This window comes from Myotis myotis, unplaced genomic scaffold (genome assembly GCF_014108235.1).
Source record: "Myotis myotis isolate mMyoMyo1 unplaced genomic scaffold, mMyoMyo1.p scaffold_m19_p_18, whole genome shotgun sequence".
Classification (NCBI taxonomy): domain Eukaryota; kingdom Metazoa; phylum Chordata; class Mammalia; order Chiroptera; family Vespertilionidae; genus Myotis; species Myotis myotis.
The window spans coordinates 263671-280528 of NW_023416322.1; the positions used below are offsets into that span (position 1 = coordinate 263671).

The 16858-nt window shown below is 59.7% G+C and overlaps 3 protein-coding genes across 13 annotated transcripts; 2 read left to right on the forward strand and 1 right to left on the reverse strand.

Moving 5' to 3' along the window:
* The first annotated feature begins 192 nt into the window (after positions 1-192).
* On the forward strand, positions 193-7039 carry USP21 (ubiquitin specific peptidase 21). Of its 5 annotated transcripts, none has more exons than XM_036343988.1 (13): positions 193-399; positions 1709-2329; positions 3326-3385; positions 3540-3660; positions 3875-3986; positions 4167-4322; positions 4962-5029; positions 5297-5400; positions 5575-5679; positions 5929-6007; positions 6234-6341; positions 6434-6548; positions 6713-7039. In XM_036343988.1, the coding sequence occupies exons 2-13, from the start codon at positions 1730-1732 to the stop codon at positions 6801-6803; spliced, it is 1719 nt and encodes a 572-aa protein (XP_036199881.1). In that variant the 5' UTR covers positions 193-399; positions 1709-1729; the 3' UTR covers positions 6804-7039. The 5 variants fall into 5 exon arrangements, with proteins under 5 accessions (XP_036199881.1, XP_036199883.1, XP_036199884.1 ...); XM_036343990.1 differs by having other exon boundaries at positions 195-399; positions 4965-5029; XM_036343991.1 differs by having other exon boundaries at positions 196-399; positions 5575-5661.
* Positions 7040-7365: 326 nt separating this feature from the next.
* On the forward strand, positions 7366-10958 carry PPOX (protoporphyrinogen oxidase). Of its 2 annotated transcripts, XM_036344003.1 has the most exons (13): positions 7436-7572; positions 7730-7823; positions 7954-8088; positions 8197-8312; positions 8393-8525; positions 8755-8899; positions 8993-9180; positions 9748-9808; positions 9978-10096; positions 10163-10273; positions 10357-10506; positions 10631-10673; positions 10745-10958. In XM_036344003.1, the coding sequence occupies exons 2-13, from the start codon at positions 7737-7739 to the stop codon at positions 10885-10887; spliced, it is 1431 nt and encodes a 476-aa protein (XP_036199896.1). In that variant the 5' UTR covers positions 7436-7572; positions 7730-7736; the 3' UTR covers positions 10888-10958. The 2 variants fall into 2 exon arrangements, with proteins under 2 accessions (XP_036199897.1, XP_036199896.1); XM_036344004.1 differs by lacking the exons at positions 8197-8312; positions 8393-8525; positions 8755-8899 and having other exon boundaries at positions 7366-7572.
* Positions 10959-11050: 92 nt separating this feature from the next.
* On the reverse strand, positions 11051-16588 carry B4GALT3 (beta-1,4-galactosyltransferase 3). 6 transcript variants are annotated; one of them, XM_036344008.1, is made up of 8 exons: positions 16477-16588; positions 15631-15749; positions 15038-15315; positions 14307-14542; positions 13327-13517; positions 13100-13222; positions 11929-12033; positions 11051-11805 (listed from the first exon to the last, which is right to left on the reverse strand). In XM_036344008.1, exons 3-8 carry the CDS (start codon positions 15300-15302, stop codon positions 11532-11534), a joined length of 1194 nt encoding a protein of 397 aa, XP_036199901.1. In that variant the 5' UTR covers positions 15303-15315; positions 15631-15749; positions 16477-16588; the 3' UTR covers positions 11051-11531. The 6 variants fall into 6 exon arrangements, with proteins under 6 accessions (XP_036199901.1, XP_036199902.1, XP_036199903.1 ...); XM_036344009.1 differs by having other exon boundaries at positions 15038-15336; XM_036344010.1 differs by lacking the exon at positions 16477-16588 and adding an exon at positions 16328-16470.
* Between the last annotated feature and the right edge of the window lie 270 nt (positions 16589-16858).

A 16858-nucleotide genomic window follows, 5' to 3' on the forward strand; every position in this document is an offset into this window, starting at 1 on the left:
CAGACCCACACCCTGTGGGCCACAGAATGAGGTGACGGGACCTACACTTCAGGGACATGGTTCGCGGTAACGGTGTAAAGACGAGGCTGGGCAAGGCTGGGAACTGTGGGTCCTAACGTTGGCTGCGTTGCCATGGTGTCGGGGGCGGGGTCGCGCAGGCGCTGAGGACGCAGGCTCTGGGTCGGAGTGCGGCTGCGCAGGCGCCGTGAGCGACGCTGAAGCCGGTGGCGGCGGGACCAACAAATATGGCGGCGGCCCCGGCGGCGGGAGCGACCTGGGCGGCAGCTGCGCCTGAAGTTGCAGCCGGGCCCGCGGGGGTGCTGCACAGGGGTCGGGGGGGGCAGCCCTGAGCTGGGGCCTGGCCCCGGCTGGGCTCCCCCGCCGCACCCCGGGGCACAGGTACGGGCCGCGGCGTGACGGCCGGTGTGGGGGGACGCCCTGGACCTGGGAGGACGCCCTCCACCCAGGCGGAGGCGCAGGGGACGGCGGGCCTGGGGGAACGGGGCTGCCGGGGCGCGCCCGGGGACCGTGGGGCACACAGCGCCGGGCTCCGGAGCCAACCGGGGCCTTGGCCTGTCTCCCCTCAAGGGGGGCGGGCCCGAGAAGCCCTGCCGCCGGGCGACCCGGGGTCAGGGAGGCCCGCCCGCCCGCCTTCCGCAGGGCCCCTGAGCCCCACACCGCGTAGGAGCTCGAGGGTGCGGGAGGGAGGGAGTCGCAAGCCACCCATTTCCTGAGAGGTGCACGGGAGTGCGGATGGGGTGCTGTCTCCTGGGCTGTTGTCCTGGCACCCGCCCGCAGTGACCAGGGCGCCCGAGGGGCTCAGGTAGCGCCCGCTTGACGTCCCGGTGCGAGGCTGTCGCCACCCGATGATCCAGACCGCGACTGTCCTAGGCCTCCCAGCACCGCTGTTTCCGCAGGAAGGTGCCGAGGCAGGAGTCAGGCCTGGGCTGTCATCACCCATTCATTGATCCTCAATGATACAGTCACACCGCACTTCTCCAGCAGTTCGATTCTCAACCAAGTTGTTCACAGAAAAAAAGTCTCGGTTGTCGACCAAAACTTCAGTTTTGGACCTGACAACCTTTCATGCTGAGACCTCTACCTGACAAAAAGCATCTCTCTGGCAACAAAGGAAAGAATGCTTTTGTGATTAGCACATTTTTCAAACAGAAAGAGTGCTAATGTTGCTAAGGGTGTGAACGCGCTCATAAGCTAACAAGCACAGACAGTTGAATAGGTAGAAAAATTTGTTTGTATAAAGGAAAAGCAGTGAGCCAGTGGTAGCACTTTAGAGGCAGTGATACATGGAAAATCAGTTTAAGGCTAATAGAGGGTGTTTCAATAAATTTAAGAAAAGAAGTGCTTATTTATAGATTAGACATGTACTGTATATACTAGTAAGAAAGGTTAAAATGGAATCATTTGGAGTTTTGGAACGGATTAATTCAATTTACATTCTTTCTGATGGGAACAAATGATTCAGTTTTCTAACAAATCGCTTCTCCAACAGCTTTCCAGAACGAATTAAGTTCAAGAACTGAGGTTCAGTGTGCTAAGTATTTACTTTGTGTCAAACATTGAGCTAGGTACTGGGATACAACGTCTGATATGACAACTCGGTTCCTGCCCACAGTACACATAGAAGCTAGTATGGTAGCTTAGCTTCCCCCTCTGTCCATATTCATATGCTGACCCTCTCTTCTCCCAGGTCTTGCCTGTGGTGACCACAATGCCCCAGGCCTCTGAGCACCGCCTGGGCCGGACCCGAGAGCCACCTGTCAATGTCCAGCCCCGAGTGGGATCCAAACTACCATTTGCCCCCCGGGCTCGCAGTAAGGAGCGTCGAAACCCAGCCCCTGGGCCAAACCCCATGTTACGGCCTCTGCCTCCCCGGCCAGGTCCACCTGAGGAACGGCTCAAGAAACTGGAGCTGGGACAAACACGGACCTCAGGCTCTCGTCCCAGAGGCCCCCTTCGGGCAGATCATGGAGTTCCCCTGCCTGGCTCACCACCCCCAGCTGTGGCTCTGCCTCTCCCAACCAGGACCAACTTAGCCAGGTCCAAGTCTGTGAGCAGTGGGGACTTGCGTCCAACAGGGATTGCCTTGGGAGGGCATCGAGGTGCTGGAGAGCTAGGGGCTGCACTGAGCCGCTTGGCGCTCCGGCCTGAGCCACCCACTTTGAGACGTAGCACCTCTCTCCGCCGCCTAGGGGGCTTTCCTGGGCCCCCCACCTTGCTCAGTATACGGACAGAGCCCCCTACTTCCCATGGCACTTTCCGCGTGATATCCGCCCGGCCCTCCAAGCCTTTCTACTTCGATGACAAGATGGTGAGGACTTGTCAGCACATGTGACCTTCCATTCCCATATTCCTCCAGCTTTCTTGCCGTCATATGGCTTTCCTGCCCCCACCCCACCCCCATCCCAAGTTCCTTTCTCAGCCCCTCATTGCAGCATTTGGACTCTAATCTCCCTTCCTTATCCTTTCAGGGTTGTCTGTCACTCCCCCGCATGGTGCACCACTTCAGTCCCCAGGGATTTAACCCAGCCATTTGGAATTCTCCTTTGGGTCCCCCAGGCCCTTCTCTCCCTTGTCTTCTCTCCTAGGACACTGCCTAGGCCAGTGATGGCGAACCTTTTGAGCTCGGCATGTCAGCATTTTGAAAAACCCTAACTTAACTCTGGTGCCATGTCACATATAGAAATTTTTTGATATTTGCAACCATAGTAAAACAAAGACTTATATTTTTGATATTTATTTTATATATTTAAATGCCATTTAACAAAGAAAAATCAACCAAAAAAATGAGTTCGCGTGTCATAGGTTCGCCATCCCTGGCCTCGGCCTAATTAACCTCTGGAGCTGAGGAGGGCAGGTTCAGGAAATCTGAGCTAGTGTGGTCGCCCATTTCTTGAGCAAGTGAGCGAGGCTGATTGCATTTGGAGCATCAGGAGAGGGAGCCAGAAAGGGCCACGGGGGCAGGAGGGGGCCTCGGACACAACAAGGTGGGGGTGGGGAGCAGCTGGGCAACCATGCCAGTGCTTGGTCAGTTGCCCTGGGAGCTGTTTTGCCGGCCAGCTGGGCAGAGGAACAAGTGGAGAACAGGTGGGACTGGCATGGCTGAGTCTGTGGTGCACTCAACTGTGATGGGCTTACTGCTCATGTCCAGTGAGGTAGGGAGACCCCAATACCCAGTGAGGGAAAGAGGGTAGAGTTTGGGGTGAAGTATTGGGGGGGCGGCAAAGCAGTGGGCAGCATGCTGTTGAAAGGTTAAAGGGTCACACAGGCTGTATGGGAACCTGCTGACGGCACTCTGACCTTCCAGGCTCATCACACACTGCTTCTGGGCTCTGGTCATGTTGGCCTCCGAAATCTGGGGAACACGGTGAGAGCCATTCTCCTGTCCTTCCTTTCTAACAGGAATGGGGAGCGGTGCTGGGCGGGAACTTGGCTGGCTTGGGGAGGGGGCACTGCCACTCCTCTAAGTCTCCCTGGGCCCCTTCTGGAGAGGTAACGGCAGTGTCTCTGCTGCTCCCTAGTGCTTCCTGAATGCTGTGCTGCAGTGTTTGAGCAGCACTCGGCCTCTCCGGGACTTCTGCCTGCGAAGGGACTTCCGGCAAGAGGTGCCTGGAGGGGGCCGAGCCCAAGAGCTCACTGAAGGTGGGGCAACAACTCCTGTCCCCCCTGCCTTTCAAATCCTCTTCTCCCCAATCCCTTGCAGGTCCACCTGCCAATGCCGGCAGCCCCAGCCTCCTGTCTGGCAGTTGTACCTTTTTCCTGGTGCCACTGTGTAAAGTCTGTTTCCGCTTCCGAGCCGCCTCTTGCCTCTTCCAGGACTAACCTGTGTTTCCCTTCCCCCCTCCTACCCCAATAGCCTTTGCAGATGTGATTGGTGCCCTGTGGCACCCTGACTCTTATGAAGCTGTAAATCCTACTCGGTTCCGAGCTGTCTTCCAGAAATACGTTCCCTCCTTCTCTGGATACAGGTGGGAGAGCTGGAGGGCATGGGATTTCCCTCTGGCCATGTCTGGGGATAGGACCAAGAGGGGTCCCAGCAGCAATATTCTGAGCCTTGAGATGTTCTTAATCCAGGAGGTGGGGACCAGTGTCTGGCAGGGGATGGTGTCTGGACTAGGGGATCAGTTGCCCATTCTCTTTGGCTGTAGCCAGCAGGATGCCCAGGAGTTCCTGAAGCTCCTCATGGAGCGGCTACACCTTGAAATCAACCGACGAGGCCGCCGGGCTCCCCCAATCCTGGCCAGTAGCCCAGCTCCCTCTCCACCCCACCGTGGAGGGGCTCTGCTGGAAGAGCCGGACTTAAGGTAAGGTTCTCCCACGCCCTTTTCTCCACAGTAGTTTACCAATAGCATCTTCCTTTACAGAACAGCTAGTCAGGACAGGAGTAGGTCCAGGAAAATGCATGGCTTAGAAATGGGTTGAGAAGCAGTGCAGAGCGGGAGGCTGGAGCAGATGGAGGCAGAGGCAGTGCTGGGAAGTCCCCATGTTGAAGGAGGAGGGAGAGTTCATTGACAACAAGGCACATAAAGGGCCTGAAGCCGGTGGAGGAAGACGACATGTTCTTCCTTGTCTATTCCCTTTACTTTCCCCAGAAAGTCCTCTGAAGCCTTACTCCTCTTCCTTGAAATTTAGAGAAGGGATCAACCGAAGGACTTATATGCATGCATATAAGCACAACCAATGGACACAAGACACGGGGGGGGGGGGGGGGGGGGGGGATGAGGGCATGTGACGGGGGTAGGGGAGGCTGGGGGAAGGTCAATGGGGGGAAAAAAGGAGACATACTACTATGTGTAATACTTTAAACAATAAAAACAATATTTAAAAAAATTTAGAGGAGGAGCTGAGGTATGGGTGGGGTACAGGGCTCTGGGTCATTTCAGTGGTGTCTGGGTGCCCACTTTTCCTGCTGTCTCAGGGGTGCTTCCATTTCCCTTCTGTGGTAGTGACAATGACCGGGCCAACCTAATGTGGAAGCGTTACCTGGAGCGAGAGGACAGCAAGATTGTGGGTATGGAACGGCACAGCAACAGGGAAATAAATGAGCGGGGAGGGGTAGGGGGGGTGACCTGGAGTGGGAGTGCAGGCTGGGGAGAAAGAAGATGATGCTGTCAAGGGATGTGGGAACAGCTGGGTGATAAAAATGTGGAAAAGGGGTGCGGGGCTTCTAGGAATGTTGGTGGTGGGGAATCAAGGTCAGGCAAAGGGGTGGGAAGAGAAATCCTAGCAGGCGTCTCGGCCTCTCACAGTGACTCTCCTGCCCTCTACTTCTGTCTAGACCTGTTTGTGGGCCAGTTGAAAAGTTGTCTCAAGTGCCAGGCCTGTGGGTATCGCTCCACGACCTTCGAGGTTTTTTGTGACCTGTCCCTGCCCATCCCTAAGGTGGGATTCCAGAGGATTCCAAGGGTGGATGGGACATGGGTTTGGTGACCCAACCTCGCTGCCCCCAGAGCGTGGGAAGGAACCCTTTGGGTCTCTGGAGGAGACATGAAGCCTGGGTTGAGGAAGAAGAGTCGGGAACGGAAATGCTGACCCTTCGTTCCCCTTTCCCTCCAGAAAGGATTTGCTGGGGGCAAAGTGTCTCTGCGGGACTGCTTCAGCCTTTTCACCAAGGAAGAAGAGCTAGAGTCGGAAAACGCCCCAGTATGTGGGGTTCAAACGGGATGTAGTAACACTGGGGACTCGGGGGGGCTCCGTATGGGTTAAAGGGGTTGCATGATGCCTTACTAAGGGGAATAACATTTGTATGTCTGGGTTTCTGTTGGTCTCAGGTAAGTCCTAGTACTCTGGGGGCAAAGGAGGCCCAGAGCGTACAGAATTCATGGGGAGTAGTAAATTGTATGTGGCCAGGGTGTCGGAAAAGCCATTCGAGGTGAGGAGCACAGTAATCTAACATTATTTGATATTCAGGTGTGTGACCGATGTCAGCAGAGAACACGAAGTACCAAAAAGCTGACAGTACAAAGATTCCCCCGGATCCTCGTACTCCGTATCCTCATCTCCAGATTCTATTTCTTCCGTCCGTTCTCTTTCTCATTCCCCGTGTTTGCAGAGGCTGGATAACTGGCAACGGAATTTTCCTTAGGAAACCGCCTTGCCCTGCCATGCTCCCGGGGTTCCTTGGGGGAGGGGAGTGGACAGCATTCAAGATCTCAGTCCCCTCGGAGGCCCCTCTCGCCCCCGCCCCCTCTAACTGCTCCTTAACCAGGGCTTAGATCTGAATCGGTTTTCCGCCTCCCGAGGCTCCATCAAGAAAAGCTCCGTAGGTGTGGACTTCCCGCTGCAGCGCCTGAGCCTGGGGGACTTTGCCAGCGACAAAGCCGGTGAGTCTGGTGGGAAGGCCCGGGGAGCGCCAGAAGGGGAGGCGAGCGGGGGGCCCAGCCGCAACTGGTTCCCACGGCCTCTGCCTCCGCAGGAAGCCCCGTCTACCAGCTGTACGCCCTCTGCAACCACTCGGGCAGCGTCCACTATGGCCACTACACCGCCCTGTGCCGCTGCCAGACCGGCTGGCACGTCTACAATGACTCTCGGTGAGAACAGTCTCCTGCTCGCCTCCTGGCCCGGGTGGGAGGAGGGGGAGGGGGGGAGGGGAGGGGGCGGGGTCTCCCTCCCTGCCCTCGCGAGGCTGAGGCTGACCCTGTGGCCGGAAGGATGGGCGGGAATGAGCGCGCTCTCCCGCCTCCCCTCCGCCCAGGGTCTCCCCGGTCAGTGAGAACCAGGTGGCGTCCAGCGAGGGCTACGTGCTCTTCTACCAGCTGACGCAGGAGCCGCCCCGCTGCCTGTGAAACCCTGCCCCCCCCCAAGCCCGGGCTCCCCGTTTACCTCAGAGACGTCTATTTTTGTGTCTTTTTCATTGGGGAGGCGGAGGGTGATTGTAGCACCCATTTTTTAAATTAAAAAGTACCCTTCCACCTGGAGGTCCCCCTGTGCCCCAGCCCCATGTACAGAGCTCCCCAGGCCCCGCCCGTGTACGGCCCCGGACTTCAATCTCACTTTTTGTGAATAAATTTATTAAGAAAAACGGATGTCCTCGTTTGTACTTGTGCGGGGCGGGGGGAGGCCGAGTTGAATCTTCCCGGGCGCGTAGGGCGGAAGGAGGGAAGGCAAAGCTGAGACTGGTGCCGGCGAAGGGGCGGCCCCTCGAGGCGCCAGCGCCCCGGACCCGGGGTGGAAACGCTGGGTGCGTGGCCCGGGGCCCTCGCTCCCGCAGGCCCGGCCGCTGCCACCGTCAGGAGCTGTTTACCGGGCCGGCCCCGCGCGCCAGCCACTGCCCGGGGCTCAGGGCCGGACCCGGCGCTCCCTCCGCCGGCGCTGCCGTCCGGGGTTCTCATTGGCGAGCGTCACCGGCCTTCGGGGCCACCAATGGGAAGCGGGCTGCTGCGCAGGCGCGACCTCCAGGCCGTGGGGGCGGGGGCGCTGGGGGGCCGCGCCGGGGCGACCCGCGCCGCGCGCGCCGATAGCGTGGGTGCGGCCCGTATCGCCCCGCGGAGCGCGGGCGGGAAGCCTGCGGACCTGCACCGGCTCCTCCCGCACTTTCTCTCGTCCGTCCCGGGGGTGAGTCCTGTGCCCCAAACGGGCGCCTCGCGCTCGCACCACCGCGTCCGCGGGCTCTGCCTCAGTTTCCCGCAAAGCAGTGGCCGGGGCGGAGGAGCGCGGGTCCGGCGCTGCCGAGAGGGAGTCGGTCAGCGCTCCGTGCCGCCCTTCTCCCCAGGCTCCCGATGGCCCGGACCGTGGTCGTGCTGGGCGGAGGCATCAGCGGCTTGGCTGCCAGTTACCACCTGAGCCGGGTCCCCAGGGCCCCCAAGGTGAGCGCCCCGCGCGGAGGGAGCCTCCCGATCCCTGGCCCCGTGGGCAGCCCGGGGTGCGCGCCTCCCGCCCCTCGAGCCCCTTCCCCGGCGTCGGAGACCCCGGGCCACAGTCCCGCCCCCGCTCCAGGTGGTGCTGGTGGAGGGTGGCGAGCGCCTGGGAGGCTGGATCCGCTCCGTGCGAGGGCCCGGCGGCGCTGTCTTCGAACTCGGGCCCCGAGGAATTCGGCCCGCGGGGGCGCGGGGAGCGCGGACTCTGCTCCTGGTGAGGCTGTGGGGTGCCCGGAGAGGGGGTTCCTCGAGAGGGTAGCGGGGGAGGGTGCGTAGGTGGTGGTCAGCTCTTCGTTCCTCCTCCCGGGGGCGCGGGGAGCAGGTGTCTGAGCTGGGCTTGGACTCCGAAGTGTTGCCGGTCCGAGGAGACCACCCGGCTGCCCGCAACCGGTTCCTGTACGTGGGCGGCGCCCTGCACGCGCTGCCCGCCGGCCTCAGGTGACTCCCGGCGCCCCGCGGGTGGAAGGGAGCCCGGAGCCGGGAGGCCCCGAGCGCCCCTCACTGCGCTTCTCCCGCAGGGCGCTGCTCCGCCCGTCGCCCCCCTTCTCCAAGCCTCTGCTCTGGGCCGGGCTGCGGGACCTGACCGCCCCCCCGGGCAGAGACCCTGACGAGACTGTGCACAGCTTTGCCGAGCGCCGCCTGGGACCCGAGGTGACCCTGCCCAGAGGCCTGGAGGGCCCCCCCCCCCCCCGGGGCTCCTCTGTGTCCCGGGATGTCTGTCTTTTCATACTCAGAAGTTTCCAAAACTCAGCTTTGGAGGGCGGGTGCCTCCACGACCCTCTCCCCCTTCGAGGGGTGGGCTGCTTCGGAGCCCAAGCCCAGCTGTCCCCTCACCTTCCCGACGGGCAGGATGGTGACAACCCGTCCTTCTCGCCCTCAGGTGGCGGCTCTGGCCGCGGACAGCCTCTGCCGCGGAGTGTTCGCAGGCAGCAGCCGGGAGCTCAGCGTGCGGTCCTGCTTCCCCAGCCTCTTTCAAGCTGAGCAAGCCCATGGCTCCGTGTTACTGGGGCTGCTGCGGGGGGCCGGTGAGGGCGCGCCCGCGGGCGGGCACATGGCGGGCTGGGCGGCTGGAGGCCAGGAGGCTAACCTGCTGCTGCCCTATCTCCTCCCCTCGGCAGGGCAGAGCGCACAGCCAGACTCGGCCCTCATCCGCCAGGCCCGGGCTGAACGCTGGAGTCAGTGGTCGCTCCGGGGAGGGCTGGAGATGCTGCCCCAGGCACTTAACGCCCACCTGACCAGGAGCGGGGTCACCGTGCTCAGGGGCCACCCGGTCTGTGGGCTCAGCCTCCACGCAGGACGCTGGAAGGTAGGAGAGGCCCGTGGAGTGTAATGAACCTGTCTCTTAGTTTCCATCTTTGCCTAAATGTTCTGTTGTGTTTTTTAAATTTACTTTCATTTATTGATTTTAGAGGAGGGGGAGAGAGAGACATCGATTAGTTGCCCCCTTATTTATGCATTCATTGGGTGGTTCTTGTGTGTGCTGTGGCCCAGGATGGAGCCCACAACCTGACATATGGGGGTGATGCTCTAGAAGAGCTACCTGGCCAGGGCTTGCCCACATATTTGCACCAGGCCAGGCCTGGCCGGCTGGAGTTGCTCGTTTCCTGCCCTAGAAGCTGTTTAAATATGGGCCTCATTTATGGACCTTCCTCCAAGACCCTTTGACCCAAGTCTGTGGGTAGAAACAGTGCTATCAGTGGCTGAGAGCCCAGCTCCACTGAACAGCTCAGAGTGGACACTGGCTGTCTGGCCCACTTCCTGGAGTAAGGGGGTGATTTCTTTGCTAACTACCCGGCTCTCCTGCCACGTGTGTGCCCGGGAAGCTAAGGCAAAATTCCCATGACCTCTGTGTTTCAAATGTGCTCCTACTCAGGTGTCTCTGGGGGGCAGCTGCCTGGAGGCCGACCATGTGATTAGTGCTCTTCCAGCTTCAGGTAATGGGTAGCCACCTCCCTTCCCCACCCAGGGTGAGGCAAGCTGTGGTTTCTGGGCCAGTAGGACCATGCCATGCGCTGAATTGCCATCGTGGAAGGCTAATCCCAAGAAGGGTGGATGGAATTGTGGGGGGAAGGCCTCCTGAGCAGCCTCTGCCGGCTCCCCCAGTGCTCAGCAAGCTGCTCCCCGCCGAGGCTGCACCTCTGGCACGCGTCCTGGGCACCATCCGTGCTGTGTCTGTGGCCGTGGTGAACCTGCAGTACCGAGGAGCCCAGCTGCCGGTCCAGGTGTGACACAGGAAGGGGAGGCAAGGGCCCCATGGAGTCCTTCCCCTGACCATCTCCTTCCCTCAGGGATTTGGACATCTGGTGCCATCCTCAGAAGACCCAGGCGTCCTGGGAATCGTGTACGACTCAGTTGCTTTTCCCGAGCAGGATGGGAGCCCCCCTGGCCTCAGAGTGACTGTGAGGAGGCAGCTTTGCTTAGCTGGGGTTTCCGAGGGGCTCCCATGTGCCCAGCGTAGGTCAGGGCCGTCGTCTCTCCCTAGGTGATGCTCGGAGGTTCCTGGGTACAGGGGCTGGAAGCCAGGGGCTGGGCCTCCTCTCGGGAGCTGCTCCAGCGGCAGGCACAGGAAGCAGCTGCCACGCAGTTAGGACTGAAGGAGCCTCCGAGTCACTGCTTGGTCCACCTGCACAAGGTGAGCTGGACAGATGCCCTCAGCTCCCCTACAGGCATCAAAGGCAGGACCTGGCGTTTTTGTCAGTGTCCACCAAGGCTTGTGACATCAGTCGTAAACTTATTTTATCTCCTCCTCTCCCCAGCACTGCATCCCCCAGTACACACTAGGCCACTGGAGAAAACTGGGTAAGTTGGGAAACAGCTGGGCTGAGGAGAGCCAGGAACTCCGGCCCGCTGACGCTCCTTGTCCCCTGCAGAGTCAGCTGCCCACTTCCTGGCTGCTCGCAGGCTGCCCCTGACCCTGGCTGGAGCCTCCTATGAGGGAGTTGCTGTCAATGACTGTATAGAGAGTGGGCGCCAGGCAGCAGCCCGGGCCCTGGGCTTAGAACTTGACAGATGATCCCACACCCTATCTTGCTGCCCCTGCTGGCTGGGACTCTCACCATGAAAATAAAAGTTGTGGGAGATTGGCTCGGTCTGTCTGTCTTGTCATGGGCAAGGGGAGGAAGGAGATGCAGAGACAGGCAAAGGGTGCCTGAGGTGCAGAAAGCAGGAGCAAAGGCGAGACTGAGTCCTTTATTAGAAAATATATCAAAATCCAGCCGCCTGAGCCAGAGCCAGAAGAGGGGGCTGCTCTAGCCCTGGCAGAAAGTGCCCAGGGAGGGGCTCACTTCACCTAACACATCCTGGGGACCATAAATAGAATAAATATTCACAGAGGTCCCAGGAGAAGCTAGGTCACTCTTCTCTCCATGGAAGAGGAAGGGACTTGGGGTCCAGCCCTGCTCCCACTGCAGGGGCAGCACTCCCAGGAGTCACCACATACAATCATGACATCAGGGATTCACAGTCATAATCCTGGCAGGTGCCCCTAGAAAGGGGCCCTCAGGTCTAGAGGAGCCCAACTCCAGTCCAGCAATAAGAGGCCCCGGCCCCAGCACAGCGTAAGTGGCCCCCAGTCCCTCTAAGAGCAGTGGTAGCTGAGGGAGGGAGAACAGAACCCTCTGGTTCAGTTTCATGACTGAAGGTAGGCAGGAAGGAGGGTCAGTGTGGGCCATGGGGGGCTGTGTGGTTGGCAGTAGGCAGAGGGCCCAGCCTGGCTGGCGGCCTGCGCTGCAGCATCTCTTGGCGGAATGCCTGGGAGGAGCCAGGTGGGTAACGGGGGCCAGAGGGAATCCGGGGACCCCGGGGGTCAGTTCCAATGTCTGCTGTGACATTGGTATAGAGAGGGCCCAACTCTCGAGCCAGCAGTCGGTACGTCAGTGAGTTCATCCCATCTTGTGTCCAGGAATTCTGAGTGCGGATCAGGAGGTCAAATCTGAGGATTAGAGGATAGACTAAGATGAGGAAGGAACAGCCAGGAATCAGGGGCCTGCAGGGGTTTCTGATGGAACAGAACTGGAGGGTCCAGCCCCACCGCCCAGCAGCCCTCCCTGCCTACCTGTGCGGGTTTTCCTCGTTGCCCTTGTCTCCTCGGTGCTTCACCATCTTGTAGTGCCCCACAGATGTGGGGGGGCGAGAGATCTTCATACCGGCCAGCCGCACCCTGTGGGAAAAGTGAGGGATTTTGGCAGATCCGATTGGAGGAAAATGGCTGGGGGCACAAGGAGAGCTGAGGCCAGCCAGGAAGGGACTGCTGGTTCCCTACCGAGAGCCACTACTGCAGTCAGGCAGAGGAGTTCACTGTTTCAGTTAGTGCCAAGTACTGGCAGGGAGAGGGTCAAATGCAAAGAAGGAAATGGCTGAAGAGAACATAGAAGCTGAGGTCCCAAACCCTGAGGGCCTTGCACCAGGTACCCTGGGGCCTTGCAGCAATTGGCCGGGTAGGTTTGCACCTCCCACCTTATTTCCTAAATGGTCCCAGGAGCTGCTCTCGCCCTCTCGGAAGGACACATTGAGGAGCCCTTATGCCTAAAGTGCAGGACAAGTCAGAGTTGCAGATCAAGCTCAGCAGTTCTTACTTAGAAGACGGGCTGAGCTGCTCCACCTCCTTTGCCCCGCACCCTCCCACTCCAAAGTGCAGGGTGGAACCAGGACCTGAACAGAAACCAGCCCCAGCTCTGACATACAGAAGCAAGAAGTGAAGGTGGCCTGGGAAGAGCACACTGAGAAACTGCTGGGTGCTTTACACTTGAAAAGAATTCAGAGATGCCACTCAGGACTCAAGGGAGAGGAGGCAGTGGATCCAGTATATCAAGCCCAAATATTCAAACCACAGATAGGAAATTGGGTCAGCTGAGCCTGAGGGTCAAATGTTCCACATATGAAACATGAGTTGGCCTCATGCCAATGGCAGAGGCTTTGAAAAAAAAGTGATTCATGGTCCTATGAGTGCCTCCTCCCTGGCCACATAGGAAGTGGTCTGGATGCAACGCTGGCAGGAGTACCGAGCTGGCTGTAGGCCCCTTTCTGCTCTGGGGTCCCAGGATACTGTAGCCTACAGATCTAGGAGACTGAGGGTAATGGTGGGGTAAGGGAGGGCAGACAGGAGAGGCATGGCACAGTGCAGGCCCTGCATGCGAAGGTTAGTACTAAAGGGCTATGGCCAGGAGTGGCCTCAGGATGGGGATTCAGGCCGGGGAAAGGGAGGGAGGTGGATCAGGATGTCTGACCTGGTAGCAATGTCATCATCCTCACCACCCCAGCCCCAGTATTCATTGGGGAAGCCGTTCATCTTCAGGTACTGGTCAGGAGTGAGCGCTGAGACCCCTCCAAAGTATTGGGGGTACGGGAGGCTGGAGAGAGAAAGATCCTTGGGTTCCACAAGTCTTATGGTATGCATCCCTACCCACAATCCCCTCAGCTCGCCTGCTTCCCAGCATCTTCTAATGCCTTCTACCTGTATCCAAACTTGTTCATGGCGACAGCCACATGCCGGGGCCCCCGGGGGTCGCACACATACAGGTTGTGGTCATTCTCTGGCAGGAGGTCCACGTCGTGCAAGAACAGGCAGTCCCACTCTTCATCACGCAGGGCCTCCCGGACCCCCACATTCAGCAGCTTTGCTCTGTTAAAAGTTCCATTTCCAGCCTGAAAGAGAGTGGAGGAAGCCCAGACTATTGGTGGCATGGAGAGAGGGGCTGAAACATAAAAGTAAAAAGAGGGCCCTGGCTGGTTTGGCTCAGTGGATAGAGCGTCAGCCTGCAGACTGAAGGGTCCCAGGTTTTATTCCAGTCAAGGGCACATGCCTGGGTTGTGGGCTCAATCCCCAGTAGGGGGGTGTGCAGGAGGCAGCTGATCCATGATTCTCTCTCATCACTGATGTTTCTCTTTCCCTCTCCCTTCCTCTCTGAAATCAATAAAAATATACTTTTTAAAAAAAGTAAAAAGAGGGAAATCAAAGTGGGATGGGGGCAAAGAGAATGAAGAGAGAGACGATCTAAAAGTTTCACTCAAAAAATATTTTGAGCAACAGTGTGTGCCTGATACTTACATGCTGCTGTTTAGCATTAAATCCTGACAACTAGCAACCATGTGAATAGGTGTCTATCAGTCACCCCTCGTTGCCTCATTGTAGGAGATTAAGTACTTGCTTACGGTCACATATGGAACAGATGGCACAACTACAATTTTAGCCCAAAGTTGTCCAATTCCAAATGGGCACAATTCCAAATTGAACAAAGGAAAAGTCCTGGAAATGTGTAGGACCAGGAATACCCTGCATCGAACAAGAAGTATGGGACTGACCACAGGCACAGCAGAGCCAGGATTTCCCCACCTTCAGCAGCCAAACCCTCTTGGTTATTCCAGGGACCACACAGGAGAGTGGAGTGGCACTGGCGTGAGGCTTCCTACAGAAAGGTCTGAGTGGGAGTGTACCTGGTGGATGACGTAGATGCCGTAAGCAAGCTGCTGGCGCTGCAGGAAGGGGTGCAGGTGGTAGAGCAGCAGGCGCAGGTGGTGCTCCCGGCCCCGGTGTGGCACGATGACAGCTGTCCGGGAGCGGGGCTCACACCCTGCAGGACGGTACCGGCCCCCCGCTTCCACCCGGGGGTTCCTCTCCACAATCTCTGCCAGCGATGGCACTGGGCTAAAGGACACGGACACAGGACCCACTGTTGGAGGAAATGACAAGTCACGGGTCAGAGGAGCACCTCTGACCCTGGCCCTCCTGGTCTGTGGCTCAGCAACCCCCAAGGACTCACTCACAAATCTCACCAGCCTTGAGCTCCCATCACTGGGACAGCTTCGCAAAGACTGGAAGGGGCAGGCTCCTTCCCTAGCCTACCTTATTGTAGGTTTCATAACTCCTTGATAGGGTTGGAAGCTACAGTTAGGGGATGGAGGGAACAGATGGACTTCCAACTCATGACCTAAATCAGGACTCATCCACAAAGGAAGCAATTTAACCTGAGGCAGGAAGAAGCCTGTGAACGGGCAGGCAATAGAAAGCTTTGACTCAACCCCAGGGCCCAATCCAAACTCCAAATTCAAGTCCACTCCATCTCAACCTCAGCACACTTTCCAATTACATCAGCCTCCTATTCTAAGTCCCACTCTGACCCCCCTTCCCTTCCCTTCCTTCCCCTTCCCCTTCCTTCTGCACTCACCTAAGAAAGGAGACCGTTCTGGACAGTACGGCAGACCTTGAGGAGCCAGAGGGCCGCCCGGGGCAACAGCAGGGGCCCCTGACAGGTGGCTGAGGTTACTGTAGACATCGTGGGGATGAGCATAGTCAAATGTGGGCCCCTGCTCTCGGCCAAATAGGGCGCTGAGGCTCCGGAAGCCCCCCAGTGACAGGTACATCATGACGGCCAGCTGGGAGCCCACGAGCAGGGCCAGCGTGCAGGGCCGCTCCAGCAGCCGCCGCAACATCCTGGGCTGAGGTCTGGGAGGAGAGAGGAGAGCTCTGGGCAGGCAGGGGGAGCACAGCCAGCAGAGAGCATGGGGTAGGGATGGCGGTGGGGTGAAGAGGAGAAACAGGCAGAGGAGCCGGTCACCGAAGGGAACACACAGGTGTGCAGTCATCGAGGGGAAGAGACAGGCTGTGGCCACCAGCAGCCCCACCACCTTTCCCAGCCCGGGTGGCGCTCTCCTCCACCCTCCCCAACCCACTCCTGCACGTCCTCTCAGTCCTCACCCTCAGGTCCATTTCAGAGGAGTCCCTGGAGAACTCCCTTCCAGTTTAGAGGAAGAGACTCACCTAGGTTCAAGCTGTCTGCTTCCAGATCATGGGGGCCCCGGGGGCGCAGAGATGTGATGCATTATCTAAAACTGGAAATGTCGCCGAGGACAGCAGGCCAACGGAGCTCCTGGGACCAGCTGGAACACAGTGGGCAAGGGTGAGCCGATCGCCCACGGAGAGGCGCGCAAGGGCCGGAAGCGGGCTTCCAGCAGGGGAAGTGAGGGAAGATGCTGGCTTCTCCCACTGGCGACCCCGGAGTGTCAACTCCATCCTCGCCCATCCCCACCCCAACAGGACCAACCTGTTCGGGGAGTGGGGACAGGGCCGCTACTGGAGACTGTGTCCCCAGGGGGTGAAGCAGCCAGGACAGGACTGGACTGTGCAGTGGTCTCAGGAGAACAGGGCGGAGCAGAAAATGGGCTACTTTCCACTCTTCACGGGCCTGGGAACTAGGTCCGCAGGTGCAGGGAGCGTGACCACCTGGGAGCGGCAAGCACACGCCCCAGGCGCGGGGAGAGGGGAGAGGCGTCCCTGTCGCCTTTCCCGGCTCCGGCTCCGGCTCCGGCGGGCGGGCGGGAGGGGAAGCGCAGGGCAGCGCCGGGGGCACTGGGACTGGCTTCCCTGGAGGGGGTGGTTGCCGCCTGTGCTTTCCAGCGCGTTACAGCCCAGCGCCTTTGGGGCACCCTCCCACCCCGAACTCCTGCAGGCGCCCTACCTTCCTGGGGCGCCCACCCGGCCCGGTCCACACTCCGCCCGGGACCCGCTCCACTCGAGTTTGTCTGCAGCCTTTGCTCCAAACTTCTCATCCTCCCGATCGCCCTCACGTTTGTGCGGGCCTCTCATCCCTCCATCCGGGGCCCGTACCTGCTCTGCGGCTTCCCGTGGTCACCGCCGGCCTGACAGCCGGGCAGGCGCCTCTGCCGCCATCTTGGATGCTGGCGGGCGGGGCGGCGCGGCGCTCAGGAGGCTGGGCGGCGCTCAGGGGGCGGGGCGGCGCTCAGGGGCGGGGCGGCGCTCAGGAGGCGGGGCGGCGCTCAGGAGGCTGGGCGGCGCTCTGGGGGCGGGGCGGTGCTCAGGAGGCTGGGCGGTGCTCAGGGGGCGGGGCGGTGCTCGGAGGCTGGGCGGCGCTCAGGAGGCTGGGCGGTGCTCGGGGTGGGGCGGCGCTCAGGAGGCTGGGCGGCGCTCAGGGGGCGGGGCGGTGCTCGGGGTGGGGGCGGTGCTCAGGAGGCTGGGCGGCGCTCAGGGG